Source organism: Eretmochelys imbricata, chromosome 7, assembly GCF_965152235.1.
Source record: "Eretmochelys imbricata isolate rEreImb1 chromosome 7, rEreImb1.hap1, whole genome shotgun sequence".
Taxonomy (NCBI): domain Eukaryota; kingdom Metazoa; phylum Chordata; order Testudines; family Cheloniidae; genus Eretmochelys; species Eretmochelys imbricata.
In genome coordinates, this window is record NC_135578.1 from 47,664,515 (window position 1) to 47,685,501 (window position 20,987).

The 20,987-nt window shown below is 49.8% G+C and overlaps 1 protein-coding gene across 4 annotated transcripts in view; it reads left to right on the forward strand.

Annotated features, from left to right (window-relative positions):
• The window catches only part of CACNA2D2 (calcium voltage-gated channel auxiliary subunit alpha2delta 2), a 570,874-nt gene that overhangs the window by 92,339 nt on the left and 457,548 nt on the right, over positions 1 to 20,987 (forward strand). For all 4 annotated transcript variants that reach the window (XM_077821335.1, XM_077821332.1, XM_077821333.1 and 1 more), the window contains exon 2: positions 10,763 to 10,879. In XM_077821335.1, the coding sequence (XP_077677461.1) occupies positions 10,763 to 10,879 (117 nt within the window). The remainder of the gene's footprint in view (positions 1 to 10,762; positions 10,880 to 20,987) is intronic.

Genomic DNA, 20,987 nt, shown 5'->3' on the forward strand with positions numbered 1-20,987 from the left:
AAAACTGTGTTAAAATTAGAAGATATCACTTTAATTTGTAAGGGGTTTTCTGGTGCTGCTTGCAGGCTAGGGCCCTCTATAGAGAAATGTGATTTGGGTCTTTCAGCACAGTCTACAAAGAACCAGCTTAGAGGAATGAGGGGTGAGTTGTGCATTTCTGTTTTAGGGAGCAGCCTGTTTTGTCTCTTTTTGTTTTGGGCTCGTGGATGTTAGGGTTCTGAATGCTAAGAAATAAAGTAGTATTGCAACTTTCCAGTGAGAGTCTTTATGTTTTTATCTAACGTCTTTGTGTGTGTGCCATAAACATAACAGGTGGGGGGGCTGTGGGAGTGCAAACCTGGCTTGATTCATGCAGTGAGAGGACAGCCTGAAAAACTCATTTGATATATATGGGTATAGAATGCTATCTGTAATTTTACAGTGCAACATGCAACAAAGTCCAAGTTATGCTCTTTGGCTGTCACACCCTGGTAGGGTGAGAGCTGAGATGGAGCAGCCTCACGGGGAGGTGGAGAGGGGATCCCTGAGCTTTAGCAGGTGGATGTCTGTGACTGCTTTTACTGGAACTTCTGAGTTCCAGCTCCGAGCTTTACACCAAAAGAAACCCAGTGACCATTGTGCTGCGCTGCTGGCACGACGTGTGTTTGGGCTCAGCAAGGGGTGAAGAAACAGTTGGGTTTGCTGACTGGTGTTCCTCATTACACTGGTGAACCCAGTCAGCTCTCACCTCCTGCTCTCCTGGTGCACAAGAGGTTTTGAGAACCAAGTCAGAGTCTGCAGGAAGGACTTCCCCAGAGAGGCAGGGAAGGGCTGCCTTGGGCTGGATTGGGGTGGGCAAACTTTTTGGCCTGAGGGCCACATCTGGGTGGGGAAGTTGTTTGCAGGGCAGGGGGTTGGGGTGCGGGGGCAGAGTGCGGGGTGTGGGAGGGGGTGCGGTGTGCAGGAAGGGGCTCAGGGCAAGGGGTTGGGACAGAGGAGGGGAGTGGGATGTATGAGGGGGCTCACGGAACAGGTTTAGGGTGCAGGAGAGATGTGGAGTGCAGGAGGGGGCTCAGGTCGGGGTTGAGGTGCAGGCAGGGGGCTCAGGGCAGGGAGTTGGGGTGCAGGAGGGGTGTGGGGTGCGGCAGGGGACTCAGGGTGGGGGGTGCAGGAGGGGGCTCAGGGCAGGAGGGGTTCAGGCTCTGGCCTGGTGCCGCTTACCTCGAGCGGCTCCGCGGTGGCAGCGGCGCACACCAGGGCCAGGGCAGGCTCCCTGCATGCCTGACCTGGCCCCACGCCGCACTGCTCTGGGAAGCGGCCGGCACCACGTCCCTGCATGGCCCCTGGGGGTGAGGGTGGGGGTGGAGCTCAGAGAGCTCCGTGTGTTTCCCTTGCCTGTGGGTACCACCCCCGAAGCTCCCATTGGCTGTGGTACCCCATTCCTGGGCAATGTGAGCTTTGGGGGAGGTACCCGCAGGCAAGAGCAGTAAGCGGAGCTCTCTGCCGCCCCACCCCCACCCCCAGGGGCCATACAGGGACATGGTATGGCTGCTTCCCAGAGCGGCGCAGTGCCATGAGAGTGGCAATCCTGTGGGCCGGATCCAAAGTCCCAAGGGACCAGATTCTGCCTGCGGGCCGTAGTTCTCCCACCCCGGGTTGGATTCTCACCATTATTCATGGGGAGAGTGAGTATTCTGACTTGTACGCACCGTTGAACAGTGAACAAATGTAGCCCTGATGGGGTGTGTGTGTCTTCCTTTCCCCGTGTAATGGTTATCTCCTATGGTGGGGGACTCTGGTCCTTTTTCAAGGCTTTTTGCTGTATTGGTAATTTGCTGGGTGTTCCGGGGAAGAGAATTGTATTGTTAAGGCTGAGTGAGAGGAGCTTGCCCTGTAGATGTTTCAGAACCCGTTAGGACTTGGTAGAGGGGGGAAATCTATTTCAAATCTCAGGTTGTCTCTGTTTCTAGCCTGTCTTTAGCTTTAGTGCAGACAGCAAAAGTCTGGGAGCTCCCCCACCACCTCGACCAAAACTGCACTAATTCCACACGTGCCTGTGTGGGATAAAGGTGAAATGCCCTGTGCCAGCAGATCACTATAGTTCTTCAATAGATATTCAGGGCTGTCAGTTCAATGGATTTCTAACGGGGCAGGAAACAAAGCATGGCCTCCAGCCTTACCTCCATAGGCCATGAGTCTGTCCATTTTCACCAGCCAAGCCAGGTTGAGTGGGCCATTTGATGGCGGTGAAACCTCCAGGAAGTACCTAGTTCCAGAGGAAACAGTTCAGTGTTCTTCCTCCTGAGTTGTTGTCTGAATCCCCCCGGCTGGCTTTATGGAACACCATGCTGAGATGTCAGAAGCTCAGTTCTGCCACATAGAATGAACACGCCAAAGTGAAGCATGCTGTCCAGGTTTAAAGTGCATGTCGGGTAACTTCATCTTGCAGACTCAGCTGGATACTTCATTCTTCACTCCCCATGCTAAAGTGTTGTGTGGTGGTGCTGTGGGCTTCTGTGCACTAGAGTTAAGTGATCTCCACAACCCATGTCCCTCACTGGCTGCTGTGAGGGTTTATCCCTGTTTGCGAAGAGCTTTGGGTGAAAGGTGATAGAGAAGACAAAGCACTACTCAAAAGTTTCCATTGCAGTGAAGTTTGTTTTTCCCCTTCTTGATTCCTCCTCCCAGGTGTCTATGCCTCCGGAGCGTGCTGTAGAGAACCTCCTTGCATTGGCTGGGAGATGGTCAAGTTGATCCAGTGGGTCTATTCCACCTGCAACGTCTGTGTTTCTCTAATGGACTCTTTCTTGAAGTCCACACCTTATTAAATATATAATTACATTATTCTGCACTATGGGTTCTCTGGGGAGGTTGCAAGCAGGTATTGAGGAGCATAGCCAACCTGTCTCTCAGACTGATAACTGGAGCAGGGTTATTGGTTATATCTGAATGAGAGAAGATTCCAGGGGGGTCCTGTTATGGGAAAGGTGGAGAACCACTGTCCTGCACTAATGGTGAAGGGGCTGTGTGACAAGTTAGATCAAAGTCCATTTTTCCTGAGTGCATTTTTCCTGTTAGCTTGGCACTTCAGAACCCTGCCTAGTTTAGCCAGACACGCTAGCCTGCTACAAACACAGACCCAGGTCTGAAACACATCCCACATAAGCTTCAGGCTTAACTGAAAACCACTTAAGAAGTGTTCCTGTCTCCAACACTCAGATGCCCAACTCCCAATAAGGACCAAACCCCAAATAAATCCGTTTTACCCTGTATAAAGCTTATACAGGATAAATTCATAAATTGTTCGCTCTCTATAACACTGATAGAGAGATATGCACAGCTGTTTGCCCCCCCCCCCATATTAATACGTACTCTGGGTTAATTAATAAGCAAAAAGTCATTTTATTAAATACAAAAAGTAGGGTTTAAGTGGTTCCAAGTAATAACAGACAGAACAAAGTGAATTACCAAGCAAAATAAAATAAAACATGCAAGTCTATGCCTAATACAGTAGGAAAGCAATTGCAGGTGAAATCTCACCCTCAGAGATGTTCCAATAAGCTTCTTTTACAGACTAGCCTCCTTCTAGCCTGGGTCCAGCAATTATTCACACCCCTGTAGTTACTGTCCTTTGTTCCAGTTTCTTTCAGGTATCCTTTGGGGGTGGAGAGGCTACCTCTTGAGCCATCTGAAGACAAAATGGAGGGGTCTGCCAGGGGCTTAAATAGACTTTCTCTTGTGGGTGGAGATCTCCTCCTCTCCTATCCAGAATTCAGCCCCAAGATGGAGTTTTGGAGTCACATGGGCAAGTCACATGTCCATGCATGACCTGAGTTCTTTACCAGCCAGGCCACATTCCTGGGAAAGCTCAGGTGTCGATGGGCGTCTCCAAGTTCATTGTTAGCTTAAGTGTTTCTTGATTGGGCACTTACTGAGAATAGTCTTTTCTCAGGAAGCTGACCAACTGCTTCACTGAGGCTACTTAAAATTAAACAAGTACATAGCCAATATTCATAACTTCGAATACAAAAATGATACATGCATACAAATAGGATGAATATATTCAGTAGATCATAACCTTTACAGAGATATGTTACATGACATATGTAGCATAAAACGTATTCCAGTTATGTCATATATACATTGATACGTTAGGATCGGTCGGATCCAGGCAGAATACATAAGCATATTCACATAGAGCGTTATTGGGAGCAACGTCACAGGCCTCAGTACCACACCTTGCAGTAGTTAGTACAGTAGTCCAGTCCATTGCTGTAGGATTCTTCAGTATTTCAAAGTAGCTTCCCTTTAGTGTCTGACAGCATAGCTGCCACTCAGAGAAGAGGAGGCCAAGAATTGATGGCAGCAGCATGACTAGGGTTGCCAGGGGAATTTTGATCTGTCATGGATGCCCAGATTGCCATGGGAAGCTTTGTAACAGAGCTGAGGAGGGAGCAGCTGTCAGCTTCAGCTCTGCAGCCCTAACTTCCCTGATGCTTTGTATCTTCAGAGAGTTCTGTAAATGCTAAATAATGCTCCCAGATCTCCTTTGAGCTAGGCCATTACAATGTATTTTTCACTAGTTTCAGTCTCCGAAATGGCTGGGCTGTTTTGGCTGAAATTTTCCCCAACTGTTCAGCCCAAGGCAGACATTCCGCATATGCATGTAAAATTTCAGCTCAAATGATTAAAGTTTGGCAAAGTTATACACATCTGAAAACAAGGTCTTATCATGGGAAGTGTTGGCAACCTTAATAGGCAATGCTACCACCCCACCTGAATTTTTTTTTTTTGGTCACCCTCTCTTTGAACTGAAACATTCTCATTAACCTGGATAAACTGACAGACGAAGCCTACATAGGCCTACATCTGCAGAGGGTGTGTGATGGGGGCTGGGGAGCATTGCTTGATTTTATTATTCCCCCCACTTCCCTGTCCACAATGGGTAGGCACCATTTCTGGCTCTAACCAATGGGAGCTGATTTTACGTTTCATAATAGGAAAACACGAATGTCAGGGTGCCCTCTTTATCCGAAGCTTTCTCCTTGAAGACTGTTCCCCTTCTTTTGCTTTCCTAATTGCTGCTGCTCAGCTGGAGGTAGCGTGCCTTCAAAACACATTACTTTGTTATGCTGTTACTTACCAAAGGAAAAAAGAGAGTGAGGGAGAATATAATTTATGTTCAATTTTCTGTCTTTAACCTGTTCTGTGCTCCGGTGAGATTCTTTCCCAGAATAGCATTCATTGCTATCAGCAGCACACACCTTCCTGCCTGCTGGGACCTAGCTGTGTGACAAGGACCTGAAATGAGGGGCGCTCACAGATTATTCACATAGAATACTTAAAATGTCTGCGGGATGCCTCCTTTTATTGTAAATAATTCTCTGTTACCCCAGATCCATTAATCTTTATTTCCAGTGTCAGTAATTTCCAACAATAAAAGCTGTGGGGACACCAGATTGGTATGGAACATAGGATGACTTTGGGGCCAAAGTGAGTGGGTTCCTGAGAGGCACAGACTTATTGAAGTAGCTGGCTTTGAGGGGTTAGTTTCTAGGGCGATCCCTCCTGTCTTTCCTGTGAACTACATGGCTCTTCAGCCTGAGAGAGGAGGAGACCCAGTGAGGTGTCTCCTGATCTCCCCAGCTATTCCTTACGGGCATATGATTGCAATTGATGAGGCAAACAAACCACCTCCCTGGGCCTCTGCTCTGTGGGGTGCCAGAGCACACTTCCACTCCCTGTGCCTACCAGCCCCATTCTTGTGAGCCAGTAATATAGAGAAATTGACAAGAATTTTCTCAAGTTGCAGTGGGGGAGGTTTAGGTTGGATATTAGGAAAAACTTTTTCACTAGGAGGGTGGTGAAACACTGGAATGGGTTACCTAGGGAGGTGGTGGAATCTCCCTCCTTAGAAGTTTTTAAGGTCAGGCTTGACAAAGCCCTGGCTGGGATGATTTAGTTGGGGATTGGTCCTGCTTTCAGCAACGGGTTGGACTAGATGACCTCCTGAGGTCTCTTCCAACCCTCATCTTCTGTGATTCTATGATAGGCTCAGAATAGGGGAGTCTTGCAAATTTCAACATGCTGCTCCTGCTAGTTAGAATGCAGCTGACAGGCACATTGGTGGAGGAAGTTTGTTACTCCATTTGCAGGGAAAGCTGGCACCCAGGGTAACTTGCTTGAAACCCTGACTTTTTGGGAATGACAGTATCCCTCCTATAAGTTCTGGGAGCAGAGCCTTGTGCTGGCGTGGTATTTCTGGATGAAAGGTCAGCACGAGGTGGTTGTTGTCAGGAATGCACCAGCAGCACAGAAAGGAGAAATTGGGCACATCAGAAATGGGGCATTGGGCAGAACGACCATTACAGAACGCTGAGAAAACAAGGCTGGAACCTGTGGGCTAACCCTGACGGAGCTCTGGAGAGACTGTCCGAGGGGAGAAGCAGCGTCTTTTCCTTAGCCTCAGAAAGCAGCACATGCAGCCTCTGCGTCTGTAACCATTTGTCTCAGCCACTGGGGGAAGGGGGGGGTGGGATTCAGTATTCAGACACTTCAAATTCACCTCCAGCTGCCTTCAAGTTATCAGGAGCTTGTTGTCCACTGAGAAACTGCTTGATGCGCCAGCTCAGATTTTCAGGGGAGGGGTGGAGGGGATGGAAATGTCAAAGTAATTTTTCCACGGGGTTGCTGTCTGCATCCTTCTGCTGGGCTGTTTTGTAGGGGTACTTTGAAGATCGCATTAGGAGGGTAATACTTTGGTGGCCTTCCCTGTCCCTAAATCATAGCATCGGGCATATTCCGTTATAGGAGTTGTCTCGCATTAGGCCTGGTGCAGGAGCCGGTGTTTGTCTGATTAATTAATCGTGTTCTTTGTTTTCTGCTGGTGGAGCTGGAATACAGCACAGGGGTTCTCATTCCAGCCTCTTTAGAGAACAGAGTGCCCAGTGAAAGGTGTCAGCCTGGTAGCTCTGGTGACCAAAGCCCCCTGTTTATACGCACAATGCTGCCTGAACAGTGGCAGCGCGAACTCCCTCCAGTTCACCCCCTGCCAATTTGCAGAAGTACGTAGTGTTTGTCATGCTGGATCAGGGCACTGGCCCATCTGCTGGGATCCTGACCCCATCACTAGCTTCTGGGAAGTGGAGCCCCACTTCACCCAACCCTGATGTAGTGCAGTGTGTAGAGAGCACTACCATCCTGTCTCCCGCATGCCCTGAAGCACCAGCTTTCATTGCTCTGATCTAGGTCTGCATTACCACAAATGCTCCTGCTGGTTATAGTGTTATCCCCTCAACGGAGAAGAGGCCCAGCCCATTTCTGGCCCAGCCCATCCTTAATCTTTCCACTGAGGCTGCCAACACTGGGCCAGGTCTGGTAACTTTTGTGATGTGTTTTGTCTGCTGTGGAGGGACCTGGGCTGAGACTCCCAGCATGTTGCACAGAAGCCACCGCAGACGTCTCAGATGGATTACAATAGTGCCCAGAGGCCCATCTCAGGTCAGGCCCCATTTGGGCTAGGCGCCATATAGACACATAGTGAGAAACAGTCCATGCCTCAAATAGTCACTGTTGCTACTGATCAGATCTAGATTTGAACTGATGCCCTACAGGCGAAGACTCCATATGATCGTTTCTATAGCACCCGAAATGTGCTAGATGGTTTGTGGCAGGGTGATGTGGAAAAAGCTAATGTACTCAATGCCTCTGTACTTTTTGCCTCTGTCTTCACGAACAAGGTCAGCTCCCAGACTACTGCACTGGGCAGCACAGCATAGGGAGGAGGTAACCAGCCCTCTGTGGAGAAAGAAGTGGTTCGGGACTATTTAGAAAAGCTGGACAAGCACAAGTCCATAGGGCCAGATGCGCTGCATCCGAGAGTGCTAAAGCAGTTGGCGGAAGTGATTGCATAGCCATTGGCCATTATCTTTGAAAACTCATGGCGATCGGGGGAAGTCCCGGACGACTGGAAAAAGGCTAATGTAGTGCCCATCTTTAAAAAAGGGAAGAAGGAGGATCCTGGGAACTACAGGCCAGTCAGCCTCACCTCAGTCCCCGGAAAAATCATGGAGCAGGTCCTCAAGGAATCAATTCTGAAGCACTTAGAGGAGAGGAAAGTGATCAGGAACAGTCAGCATGGATTCACCAAGGGCAAGTCATGCCTGACTAATCTAATTGCCTTCTATGACGAGATAACTGGCTCTGTGGATGAGGGGAAAGCGGTGGACGTGTTGTTCCTTGACTTTAGCAAAGCCTTTGACGCGGTCTCCCACAGTATTCTTGCCAGCAAGTTAAAAAAGTATGGGCTGGATGAATGGACTATAAGATGGATAGAAAGTTGGCTAGATTGTCGGGCTCAACGGGTAGTGATCAATGGCTCCATGTCTAGTTGGCAGCTGGTATCAAGTGGAGTGCCCCAAGGGTCGGTCCTGGGGCCGATTTTGTTCAATATCTTCATAAATGATCTGGAGGATAGTGTGGATTGCACCCTCAGCAAGTTGGCAGATGACACTAAACTGGGAGGAGAGGTAGATACGCTGGAGGGTAGGGATAGGATACAGAGGGCCCTAGACAAATTAGAGGATTGGGCCAAAAGAAATCTGATGAGGTTCACCAAGGACAAGTGCAGAGTCCTGCACTTAGGACAGAAGAATCCCATGCACCGCTACAGACTAGGAACCAAATGGCTCGGCAGCAGTACTGCAGAAAAGGACCTAGGGGTTACAGTGGACGAGAAGCTGGATATGAGTCAACAGTGTGCCCTTGTTGCCAAAAAGGCCAATGGCATTTTGGGCTGTATATGTAGGGGCATTGCCAGCAGATCAAGGGACATGATCGTTCCCCTCTATTCAACATTGGTGAGGCCTCATCTGGAGTACAGTGTCCAGTTTTGGGCCCCACACCACAAGAAGGATGTGGAAAAGTTGGAAAGAGTCCAGCGGAAGGCAACAAAAATGATTAGGGGACTGGAACACATGACTTATGAGGAGAGGCTGAGGGAACTGGGATTGTTTAGTCTGCGGAAGAGAAGAATGAGGGGTGATTTGATAGCTGCTTTCAACTACCTGAAAGGGGGTTCCAAAGAGGATGATTCTAGAGTGTTCTCAGTGGTAGCTGATGACAGAAGAAGGAGTAATGCTCTCAAGTTGCAGTGGTAGGTTGGATATTAGGAAAAACTTTTTCACTAGTAGGGTGGTGAAACACTGGAATGCGTTACTAGGGAGGTGGTGGAATCTCCTTCCTTAGAAGTTTTTACAGTCAGGCTTGACAAAGCCCTGACTGGGATGATTTAGTTGGGGATTGGTCTTGCTTTGAGCGGGGGTTGGACTAGATGACCTTCTGAGGTCCCTTCCAACCCTGATATTCTATGATTCTATGAAGACAGAATTGCCTACCCCAAAGAGCCTGCAGTCTTGTACATGGGGCCAGGGGAATGAGAGGCTCAGCAGTGCACCTGAGCAATGATGCTGACTTTGTGGCCTGTGAACTCCAAGGATTCAGATTTACTTGGGTGATTTTCTGCTGTCTGGTTTAACATGCCTCTGATGGGAGACCTAGGGCTTACAGGCTTGTGGGAGGATGCCTCTTAATTAGGAGAGGGAAGAGGTGTGGCGTGCCATGTGGGGACAAAGGGCATGAGGCCATGTGGGGAGGTCACAAAGTGGGGGCATTTTTTTGTCTGGCTTGGGCAGAGGCCGGGGGGTAGGTACTTTGGTAGAAATGAAAGTCAGTACCCTGTTATCAGCGGTACTGAAAATTGTCATTCATGGAACTTCCTCCTGCTGTAGTGGAGTTAGTCACCCTACGGATTGCTGGGATCTCCCATGTTTCCTGCATAATTTAAGCCTCCTCCGCTCATTGTGGAGATGAATGGGAGTTGTTAACTCTGAAGCCTAATGCTGACCATGTCAGTGTGGTTTTTAACAATTTCACTGATTGTTCTAGCATCAGCTTCTGGCTGGTGGGACAGATCAATCCCCAGAGTGGCTCCACTGGAAATGCAGTGGGGTTTCCTCAGGGCTGAATGTACTTAGCTAGGGTGGTTTCCATCCATGTGAAAGAGCATGCCGCAGGAGTAAGGCTGCAAATTTTAGAAACCCAAATGAGTAGCTAATTGTATCAGGACTTTTTTTGCCTTCACCACTGGGCAACTTCTCTCTCTCCCTTCTCCAGCGCAGGTAGGCCAAATGCTGGGTTTACTGGGGAAGTCCTACGTTTTATCCCAATTTCAGTCCGATCCGGCTGGCTAACCTCCCTTCTTCCCCCTGCTGATTTGGCACTGGGCAGCGGTGCTATGTACCATCTGCTGTCAGCCCATGTGTCTATTGAACTATTGGCCCTGGGGGATGGCAGTGAGCTCTTCTTGCAGTTGCCTGGTCTGGCAAGTAAGATCTGGAGTGTGGATTGTGACTGGGGTCTGGGGACATCATTTAGACACTAAAAAATGTGTGAAAAAATTGGGGAGGCCTTGACTGCATTGCACATTTGGGTCACCAGAGGGATGGGTGGCCATTGCACTGGGATGTCTCAGGCCTTGTGGAGGGAGAGGCCCTTGATGTCTCTGCTGGAGAAGAGAGGAAGCTAGAAAACCCAGAGGGATGAGCTTCAGACCATACCCTTGTGCACACCTTCCTTGCGTGCTAAGCCTCCCAACTTACAAATGCCACAGCCCCTATCTTACCCATGCAGTACAATCCCTTGGCACTGTAGGGCTGGAGTATCTGTGTTTCTCATGTCTTTATGTAATGATGACCGTCTCTCTTCTTTTTATTCCGCTTACTAGATCTACAATGACAACAGGAACCTGTTTGAGGTCAAGGAGAACGTCCCCAAGAAATTAGTGGAGAAAGTGTCAGGAGACATTGAGAGCCTGTTGGCCAAGAAAGTCCGGGCTTTAAAGGTAAGGGGCCTGCCTGGTTCATTGGTCTCTTGTGGTGTGTTGGGGTCTGCGGGAAGGGATGATCCTGGCAGAATGGTGTGACCTTGCCAGCAGAACACGGTGACGTGCTCTCTCCTAGGCACTGCATCTCTTAGGGTTTGCATATCTTAACGTGAATATTTCTGAAAGGGTGTGGAAGGCACATGGGTTGGTAAATTTCAGCAACTCTCCAGCATAGGGGACTTTTCAAGTAAAGTGTCGTCCTTAGTCTTGGGATAACTGCTACATGTGCTGCTATAGTTAGAGACGTTGGCTTCTGAACCTTGCCAGTGTATTCTCCCCAGCTACTGAACGGGGGAAAGTACCTCAGTTCCTTAGCACAACTTACAAAAAGTGTTACCAAGAGATAGCTTTGGTTCTTTAAGAGGCTGCAACCTGAAATGCTTGCATGCCTGAGTCCGATGGCCCGGATGGACAGTGTGCATAGCCTATGATATAAGCATGTGAGTTGTCCCCTTGGGCATCTGTTTAAGTTTCCAATCTCACTTCCCATTTTGTGTCATTTTCTCTTTGAGTGAGCTCATTTCATTAGTGCTGGAGTAAGATAACCTGATCGCGCTGCCATAAAGCTGTTTCATTTACTGGAACTGTCGCTTCCTCTGGAGTGCTTGATTTTATGAAACTTTGTGTGTGGTGAAGTTCTGCACCTGGGAACGCAGTTCAAGTGGCAACACTGGCCTAACAAGGCATGCAACTGAGTTAACCAGGGGCGATGGGTGAGGTGTCGTGCAAGGATGTGCGGGTGCAGATGGAGAGATCAAAGGTCACCCTTCATCTTGGTAGGAGGGGGGCTGGACTGCAGGGAAATACCATGCCGTAGCTGTTTGGAGCAGGCTTTCATTGCTGTGTTATGTAATGTTAAATACAAAGTCTCTGTGCCTTAATAAGAGAACAAGAGACAGAGCTTTCTTGGGGGCCGGTCCCAGACTGTGGAATGAACTCCTACAGCAACTAAGGACCACCCCAAATTGTTTTTTTTTAATTTATTTGCTTTTGTGCCGTGATGCATGAAGTATCCCAGTCTTTCCACCTTCATCTGTCTAATGACACATTTCTTGCTCCATCCCAATCCTCACTTCTGCTCAAAGTGCAAGGCCTAAGCCTGTGACAGTGTTAGTCCTGATGCTTAATGCACTGGTGGAAGATGCTCAGATCCTACTGTGATGAGCGTGGAATAAGAGTAGAATAGGATAGAACTCCCCGGGGAATTGCTTATAACAGGGAATGGTGCTGGGAGCTTTACAGCACAGTGTAAATATATCTGTGGGGTCAGTCACTGCCTCCTTCCTGTCCCCTGTTCTGGTTCACAGGCAGTTCTGAAAGGCGGCTGTGCATCTCCTGTTCCTAAGGTCAGGCTAGATGCGGCCCATGTGGTGCCAGAAGGACTTAATCTCAGTTGTCTTCCAGCTTCATTCTATCTCTGGCGTTGGCCAGTCTGTGATAAGAGCCCCCAATTCAGTAGCCCAGCATGGTGAGGTGACTCGTATTTATCCAGGGCCGAGAGAATCTTATGAAGCATGCATTTTCAGAATGAGACCCTGGGTGGTTCATCTCTCATCAAGCCGGTTTGAATGTCCATACATCTCAATTATAACATTTTAGTAGGTGCTCCTGGTCTCTCCTCCCAGATTGGTGATAGGCAATAGAATCTAGGGATGGGGGAAACCTTTTTGGCTCCTTCAGTCCTGCACTGGCAGGGAGAGGGACTGTACAGTGCCAAAGGGGCCAGGATCTAAGCCAAAGCTCTCCCTCCACTTCCTTTGGGAGCCTCTGCCACAGCCTAAGGCTGTGTCTACACTACAGACCTTACATTGATGCAGCTGTACCACTACAGCTGTGCCACTGTAAGGTCTCCCATGGACATAGCACTGTCCACACCCCTGATGGACAAAAATTTTGCTGACAAAAGTGCTAGTGTAGACAAAACCTAATGCAGCTTCTCCCTACCAGGAAGTTTTTCTTCCTCTCCAACCTATGTTTTCTTCTGCCTGCGCTCTCCTTCCAGTTGAATCATCTCTCTGAGACATTTCTCTTCCCCCCGTGACTCATGGGAGCAATGATGATTTTCCTTAAATGTTTTTTTCAGCAGCTGAGTCAAGTGTGACTGACGTGTATCAGTGAGAGTGGGAGGGGGCATCAGGCCTTATGTAGCACAATTTTTGTGGCACCTGTATGCTTCCATCGCTGGAAAAGTAGTCCCCTCCCCACTTTGTATTGTTGCTGTAGGAGGTGTAGGATGTCTCTCAGTGAGCAGGGTTTCTGGAGGAAGATACTAGCTAGCCTTTCAGCACGCTGCACAGGCACTGCATAGGAGTCACATTCAAATTAGACGATGATTCAGCCTATTCATCAAAGAGCCTGCTGTTCCCAATTTCAAAGCAAAACATTAATGCATCCTGATTAAAGGAAGTTAAGCTGTGTCCAGAGTGTTTATTAATAATATTTACAGTCCCCCCTGCTTCCCCTATAGAAACAAAAATTAAACACAAGAAACCACACTTGGTGCTGACTTTTGGTGGCAGTGGCTTAACACAGCCTTATGGCTGCAGCAGGGGTGTGGCGATCACAGGCATTCTTATTTCCCGTGTGCATTTCAGAGTAATGTGGGGGAAGGAGAGTGATTGCTTCTCTCAGTAAAGCAGAGCTGCAAGGCTGGGCACTTAGCTACTGCTCTTCCTCTCTACACTGGACCATTCTGTCTGTTTCCTCATGAGACAGGAAAAATTCCTAGCAGGATCTCTCTGCAACACTCCTTTCTTGTTCCCACGAGGCCTGTGGGGTTAGTGCACTCCGCCAGATACCAGGAGACTTCTTGCTGGCCTACCCTGCTCCCCAGCCATAAGCGTGAAATCAGTATGGAGCTGCCTCTGTCCCCAGTGCCTGTTGTCCAGGGGAAGCCCCTTTCACACCAACCAGCCCTGTGTTAACTCTCTTATTGTATCCTTTCTTAGGCCCTACAATCACCATTCCACTTGCTTCCTGGTGTCATCAGCAGGGATGGAATCCTTGGCCTTCAATCCCAAAAGCACAGCCCTCTACCTGGAGCTAATAGAGTAACTCTGCTAGTAGCTGTAGTAGGCTTGTATCCTAGTTGACTGACACTAGAGGACACAACATACTTAGCCAGTGTGTCACATCAGATCAGTTATAGGGAAAAAATATGGATGGCTCTGATTGCCTTCCTGCATCAAATACAAACTTCTGTGGTGCTTTTTGGCCTGGACCAACAGTTGCCCTGGTTCTACCCAGGAAATATGACCCCCCCCCCCCAAACCTTTGCAAAAGGGTCAAGGTGTCAGCAACTGCCAAATGATGGTGAGTTAATATCCCAGTTATGCCCCAACTGCACCTTTGACCCTTCTGTTGGGAATTACAGTTGCTTTGCTCGTGGCTTGACAAGTTCTTGAGTCCAGAATTTCTCTGCGTCTCTTGTCAGTCATTTACCAAACTTATTTGTTTCTTGGGATTCTCTTCTTCTGTGGCTGTTTTTTTTTCCCGGTCTCCCCTCTTTTCCCCCCTTCTGTCACTCAAGTCCCTTCCCACGTCTGTGCGCTTGCAGGAAGAGTTGTGCCATGGGCTGCCTTCGGGGAATTTGTCAAGGGAACTGACCTGTTTATTATGTATTGTGCTTTGGGCGCTTGTTCTGAGGCTTTACGTACAGCTCTAGTGAGGTTACCAGAGCTCAGTGTTAGGCCTCAGCCTGCCTCCAGTACAGCTTCTGCAGGATTTACTACCAGTCCCCCCAGCGTTAGCCACTACTGCTACGTCCTCCCCTTCGTGTCTGCCCTGGCCCAGGTAGGGAAAGGCAGACAGGGCCTCCAGTGATGAGAAGCCCCTTCCATGGCTGCTGTCCCCCCACCCCATTGTTCAAAAGTCACAGCCCGCACCCCCTGTATATTCTCCTCTCTCCCAACCCAAACCTCAGCACTACTCCCTCCCCACACCGCCCTTTGCTGGAACCACAGAGGGAGAGAAATGCCCCCTTCATATGTTCTGAGTCACTGTAGAAGCCAGCACTGTGCTCCCGAACTCCGTGGCCATCGCTCTGCTGCTCCCTGCTTCCCCAGGCTCCAGGAAGGGAGGGTGAGCTGGAAATAAGAAAAAAGCAACGTAGCCTCCATCTTCATGAGCCTGGCATTCTGAATGCCTGCGGAGGGCAGTGAGTGCCTGGCTGGAAGGAGAGGGCTGGCTGGCATTGCCTCCCTCCCTGCTCCATTCACTGGTGGTGTTTTTTTAACCTGAGTTAACATGTTTCTATTGCGCCCCGCCCATCTCTGGAGAGCACCAACCCGCTGTGTTCAGGCGCTTGCTGGGCGGGGCAGAAAGTGCTAGTTCCACACAGATGAGGTGGCAGTGAAGAATCCAGTGTCAGCAAACAGGCTCGGGTGTTCCAGGCTGCAGCTGCAGTGGCCTCTGATGCACAGGGTCAAAGGCTGGATCTTGCTGTTGCCACTCAAACAGGAAGCCCTGCTCAAGTCAGTGGGGTGACTTGTGTGAGTCGGGGAGCCCCAAGGGAATCCATGATTGATGAGGACCCCGGAGACAGCAGATTTTATAGAAGGAGAGATGGGGGGAGGGGGAAGCTGGGTCCCCCTTCCCCACGTCTGCATTGTTGCGCTTTCTGAAATCCTCGTGCTGCTTTGTGTATTGCACAAGCACAGGAGATGCTGCCTAGGTGTACTGTATTATAATGGTGCTGCTGCTGTGTAATCGCTGCCTGCAGAAGAGTTTGGGAGAAAAATAAACTTGACTAAATGGACCTGATTTTTTTTTTTTTATTGGCTGTGGATAAATTTGGGTGGTTCTACTTCTTGGAAGTGTAATCTCCTTCAGTGGTATTGCTGCTGGATTCTTCTCCCTCCCTTCTGGGCCTGTTGTGTATTACTTCCCATGCCCATGATTAGCCACTCTCCAGGGTGGCAAGTGCCCTGGGGTCAGGAGGAGCTGATGACCATGGCAGACTGGGAAGGAAGGGACCCAGCACAACAGTTAAGGCAGAGGTTTGCTATTTCCTGCATGTGCTTTCGCTTGCTACCTGGATGTGCAGATCGGAGTAGTAATTGCTTCGTGTTAAGCTGTGCATGCCACTTTCATGGCTTCTTCCACCTGCTCACTGCGGCTGTGTGCCACTGATGTGCTCCACTCAGCCCAGACTCTCTTCCTAACCAGCTCTGTAAATGCCAAGCTGCAGCACAGCAAAGGGAGGAGGGCAGCAGGGGTTGTGGTTTGAGCTGATGTCGGATTTCAGAAAGCATCAGTGCAAACAGCTGATACGCCACTGACATTTTCCAGAGGTGTTAAGTGGCACTGGGGAAATATTTCTTAATTGCAGCAATAGACATGATCCTTTTGCCAGAGTCACTCCCTGAAACATGGAAGGCTGCGCTTTCCATGGGCGGGAGCTTCTGGAACTCAATGCGCCCAATTCCCACCATGTCACTCTCCCCCTGAATACCATGGTGTTATCCCAGCTGATCCCAGTGTAGGGGAGATGAGAATCTGGTCCCAGGGCTGTGGCAGCAGTGTCCTTTTCTCTGTTTGCTGAGCAGTTTCTCAGAGCATGTCTCTGTAACTAAAGTCAAACACAAGTGGAAAAATCACTGTTGCTGATTAGCTCCGCTGGACTCAGTGTGGTAAAAGAGGGCATTGTCTCCCCGCAGGGCCATGAATGTCCCAAGACTGCTTTTTTTTCTTGTAATCAGCAAGGGATAGGAGCTGTGTGTGGAGTTAGTATCTGGATCTGAATTTTCCCCACATTCTTAGGTGTTAGGGGCGGGATGGAAAGCTTCGCTCCTGGGTTTCATTTTGGGCTTTTCCCATGCAGACCTCTGAAGGCTAATTCGACTGCTGATTGGTTCCCATTTCAGAGGTTTAGCCACAGATGATTTGCTTTGCCTCATGATAGCTATACATCCCATTGCTTACTGTGGGCTATGCTGAGTTATTTATACACTGTGACTTGCCTCAACAGTCCTGGCTGTGTTGGTGTTCTTTCTTCTTCTCTGAAAGGGGTCTATCTGATACAATAAAATAAGATACAGATAAACAACATCAGGGAGTATGGATAACCTGGAATGCTGGGAATGGGAGTTGGAGACCAGAACCAACAGACCCTAGGACGTCCAGGTCCCAGCTCCTTTAGCAATTGCCTGTTTCTTCGCAATCCAGCCTGGCAGCTGGGTTCAGCTGGGTCACTCTGCCTGATAGTTCTTAGATCTGAACCCCTGGGGGCAAGACGCTGGGGGCGGAGTTCAGTGCTGAAGCTAGCCTCTCTCTCTCTCCACCCGTTGGACTGCCTGCCCAGGGTCTTTGCACAGGCCTGAAGGGTGGGCAGTTGAGGCTGTATTTCTCTGTCTGCACAAATTCTGGTGGCAAAGTAGAAAAGTTTAAGCTGCCCTATGGTGGAGATCTGTTTGTTGTTTCCTGTAGCCCCGTGAGTGAGGTGTTGTAGTCGGTGCTGCCCAGGAGCAGCCAGTTAAATGGGTTCTGTGCTCTTTCCAATTCCTGTGAGCTTATTCTCTCTCCTTTCTCCCCCATCACAATTCCATGCTTGTTTTCACTTTCCGTCTCACCAGCTGCTGACCTGTGTGGATGAACCCTGGGTTTAGTTAACACCTACTTATCTCTAATGCTTGATGAATGCTCTGGTGAAAGGACATCTTTGGTAAAGATTCAAAGTTCCTGTCCCTTCAGTTAAGATGCAAGAGCTCACTGTGTACATCCTAGAAGATCCCCAAATTGTCCTTCAGCAAAGGCAGGGAAGATCAGGCGTGGCCTTCCACATCACCCTAAGGCAAAACACAAGCAGCAGGAGCAAAGCTCTAGGGGTGTATTTTTATTTTAAACACTGTTGCAGGTCTCAGTGAAGAGATTTCCTGGGAGTGTTGCTGTAGGAGCTTCTATTACTGAGGAATATGTTTCCCTTCTCCCCTGGCTCCAGTTCCAAAGATGGTGCTTGAGAGCACCGGCTGTGCAGTGCATGAGAAAGGGGACAGCATCTTAATGCTGTCAGCATGTGACCAGGCATCTGGGGACCTGGCTTCACACAAGAGACTTGGAGAAATTGGGCAACGTACTTAACTTTTTGTGCCTCAGTCTCCCCATCAGCATATCATTACTCATATGCTTTGCATGGTAGTGCAATTAATGCTTATAAAGTGTTTTGAATCCTGGGAGGGAAGGCATAGTAGGAGTGTGGTGCGTTGTTATAGAACCTTGCATTAGGGGGCTTTCCAGGGATGGTAGCTGGTTGGTCAGGGTGCTTGTAAGGTTGGCAGCTCATCCTCTGATGCTCTTAGCCCTGGTGTATACTGTCTGGTTCTGTTCCACTGGGAGTTGTCTCGGGCTCAATCTGCGTTTAGCATATATCATGCATGCAGAGGGGATTTAATTGGACAGGTTTATCCCTTTAACAGCTTTGATGCCATGTTTCAGAGTAGCAGCCGTGTTAGTCTGTATTCGCAAAAAGAAAAGGAGTACTTGTGGCATCTTAGAGACTAACAAATAAATTTGTTAGTCTCTAAGGTGCCACAAGTACTCCTTTTCTTTCTGATAGCCATGAGATTTCCCTTATAGGTATTGGGTAATGAGTCTTTATCAGTCCTTCAGCTCCCTGATAGGGAGAGTGAAAGGTTTCCCTTGTGTGAAGACTTGCAAAGATTGTCATGCAACAAAGTGTTCCTTGGCTCCATTCAGAGTGGTCACCCCCCCCCCCCCAAGTAAGTCTTATGGCACTGTCATTGCAAGCAGTTAAATCTCTCCAGAGGTGAACTATCTGACTTTTGACAGCAATGTTTGTGCTGAGGGTGGTATTAGGGCACAATGGGCTAGGCTAATCCAGTTTGGAACAGGACTGCCCTTCCTCCTCCAGTGAAAGCCACTGAGCTGTGTCAGGAGCTGCTTCTTTCTTTGTCCTGTTGCTCTCCATGCTAATTGCCTGTAGCGTTGTTCCTCTCTGGCTTCTGGAGGCATGTGATATGGAGAACCGGGTATGATAGTGAATTAGTACTCATAAAAAGCATTCTCCCCCATCTTCCCAGTGGCATGTGTGAGTTCTTCTTTGAGTGATTGTTCATGTCCATTACAAGTAGGTGTGCGCGCGCCGCGTGCAAGACAGCTGGAAGATTTTTCCCCTAGCAGCGTCCGTAGGGTCTGCCTGGGCACCCCCTGGAGTGGCGCCTTCATGGTGCCCAATATCGGGCCCCACTGACCCCCCCCACCCCCTCAGTTCCTTCTTACCGCCTGTGATGGCTAGCTGGAACTTTGCTCGCTCTTACAGCAAGCGCCTTAGCAGTGTCTTTGTTCTTAGTGTAAACAGTTATTCTCTATAGTTAGTTAGTAGTGGTTTGTTACATAGTTCGTTTCCCCTTCGGGAGTATGCCCAGGTCTCTGGGGTTTAAACTCTGTGAGTACTGTGGAAAGTTTATGCCCAAGAGTGATCCTCACTTGTCTTGCCTGCGATGCTTTGGTGAGACTCACCAAAAGGACAAGTGTTTGCAAGGGTTTCCGCCCAAGAACCCTTAAGGACAGAGAGCAGAGACTAAAACTCCTGCTCATGGAGGCGGCTCTGAGACCACAATCTGGCCAGGGACCCAACGACCCTGCACTGAGCACGTCCTCTTCGGTGCGCAGCGCTCTGGTGCAAACAGCGCCAAAACGGGCCTGGATAAGGACTCTAAAGCCCACCGGCACCACCACTACTCGGGCCATAGGGCGTCGGCCTCAGTTCAGCACCATTCTCCTTCTCCGGTGCCGGTAAAGAAGAAGGGGCCGGAGAGGGACCGATCACCTCCCTTGAAGCCTAAGGGGCCAGCGCTGTCCACGAGTGGCTCGGGACAAACGGCCTCTGCCTCGCTTCCACCCAGGGTTTTGTCGACTCCTGCCACGGCCGGGGTCCAGTCAAGTCCAAACCCTCCTCGGTCCCCGGACCATCTGGTGGACATACAACCACCGTCAATGCTGGAGGCGTTCGAGGCGGCAACGGACCTGATGTGCCTCCCGGTGCCGTCCTCCCCACAAAGGAGGGACAAATCTTTGGTGACCACATGCGCCCTGTTCCACTCCAGGGGTAAGCCAACCACGATGGCCCGTCATTCTCCATCTCCGGCACCGCCTGCACAGACGCAGGAAGCGCACCACTCCTGGGAATCGAGTTGTTGTTCATTGGCGACCCAGGGGACTGCTCCTCTGTGGTCATCTTATTCGGAGACCTTGGAGTCGGAGGTAGACTCAGCTCGATCTAGCAGATCGCGGAGCAGAAGGTCCAGGTCCCGGTGCAGTCACCAACCATACCCAGCACCGTGGTAGCAACAGTGGCAACCACCTGCTCAGTGGCCCTTCTGGACACCCTGGGTGTACCATCAGAGCCAAGGTCAAGTCCATGGTCCGCGCTCCAGAACGGTGTCGGTGTTCGTGGTGTCGTTCATGCCACAGTCAGCGCTGGCACCGCTGATGACCGCGCCGCCCTCGGGCGGAGTGGCCTCACCGACTCACATGGTTTCGGCACCGATACCTCAGCCAGCTCCGGCACCAGCTCTCCATGTGATGGCACCAGTGCAAGCCTCAGCTCCCTCCCTACCGACCCTGACAGTCTTGGTCCCGCCGGATTTATCTGCCCCGGCACCAGCTGCAGTGCAGAGTTCTTCATCAGTATCAGCTCCACAGCCCGAGTACTGCGTGCCGAGGGACCCTGCGGGGGCCGAAGGCAGTGAACTGGGCCCACCTCTTGTTCTCTCTTCCTCGTCCTCACCTGATGAAGTGGTCGTGGGGACTTTGACGGCCCCAGCTTTGGAGGACAACCGGGTTCTTCAACAGCTTTTAAGGTGGGCCGCCCAAAGCCTGGGGATTCAGGCAGAGGAGGTGGAAGAGGATTAAGACCCTGTCATAGACATCCTGGCTCCCTCCGGCCCTTCCAGAGTTGCAATGCCATTTATCAAGTCGATAACCGAAGCATCTAAGAACTTGTGACAAACTCCTGCTTCTCTGGCACCTACGGCCAAGAAATCCGAGCGCTGCTACTTTGTTCCCTCTAGAGGGTATGAACATCTTTACACCCACCCTCCTCCGGACT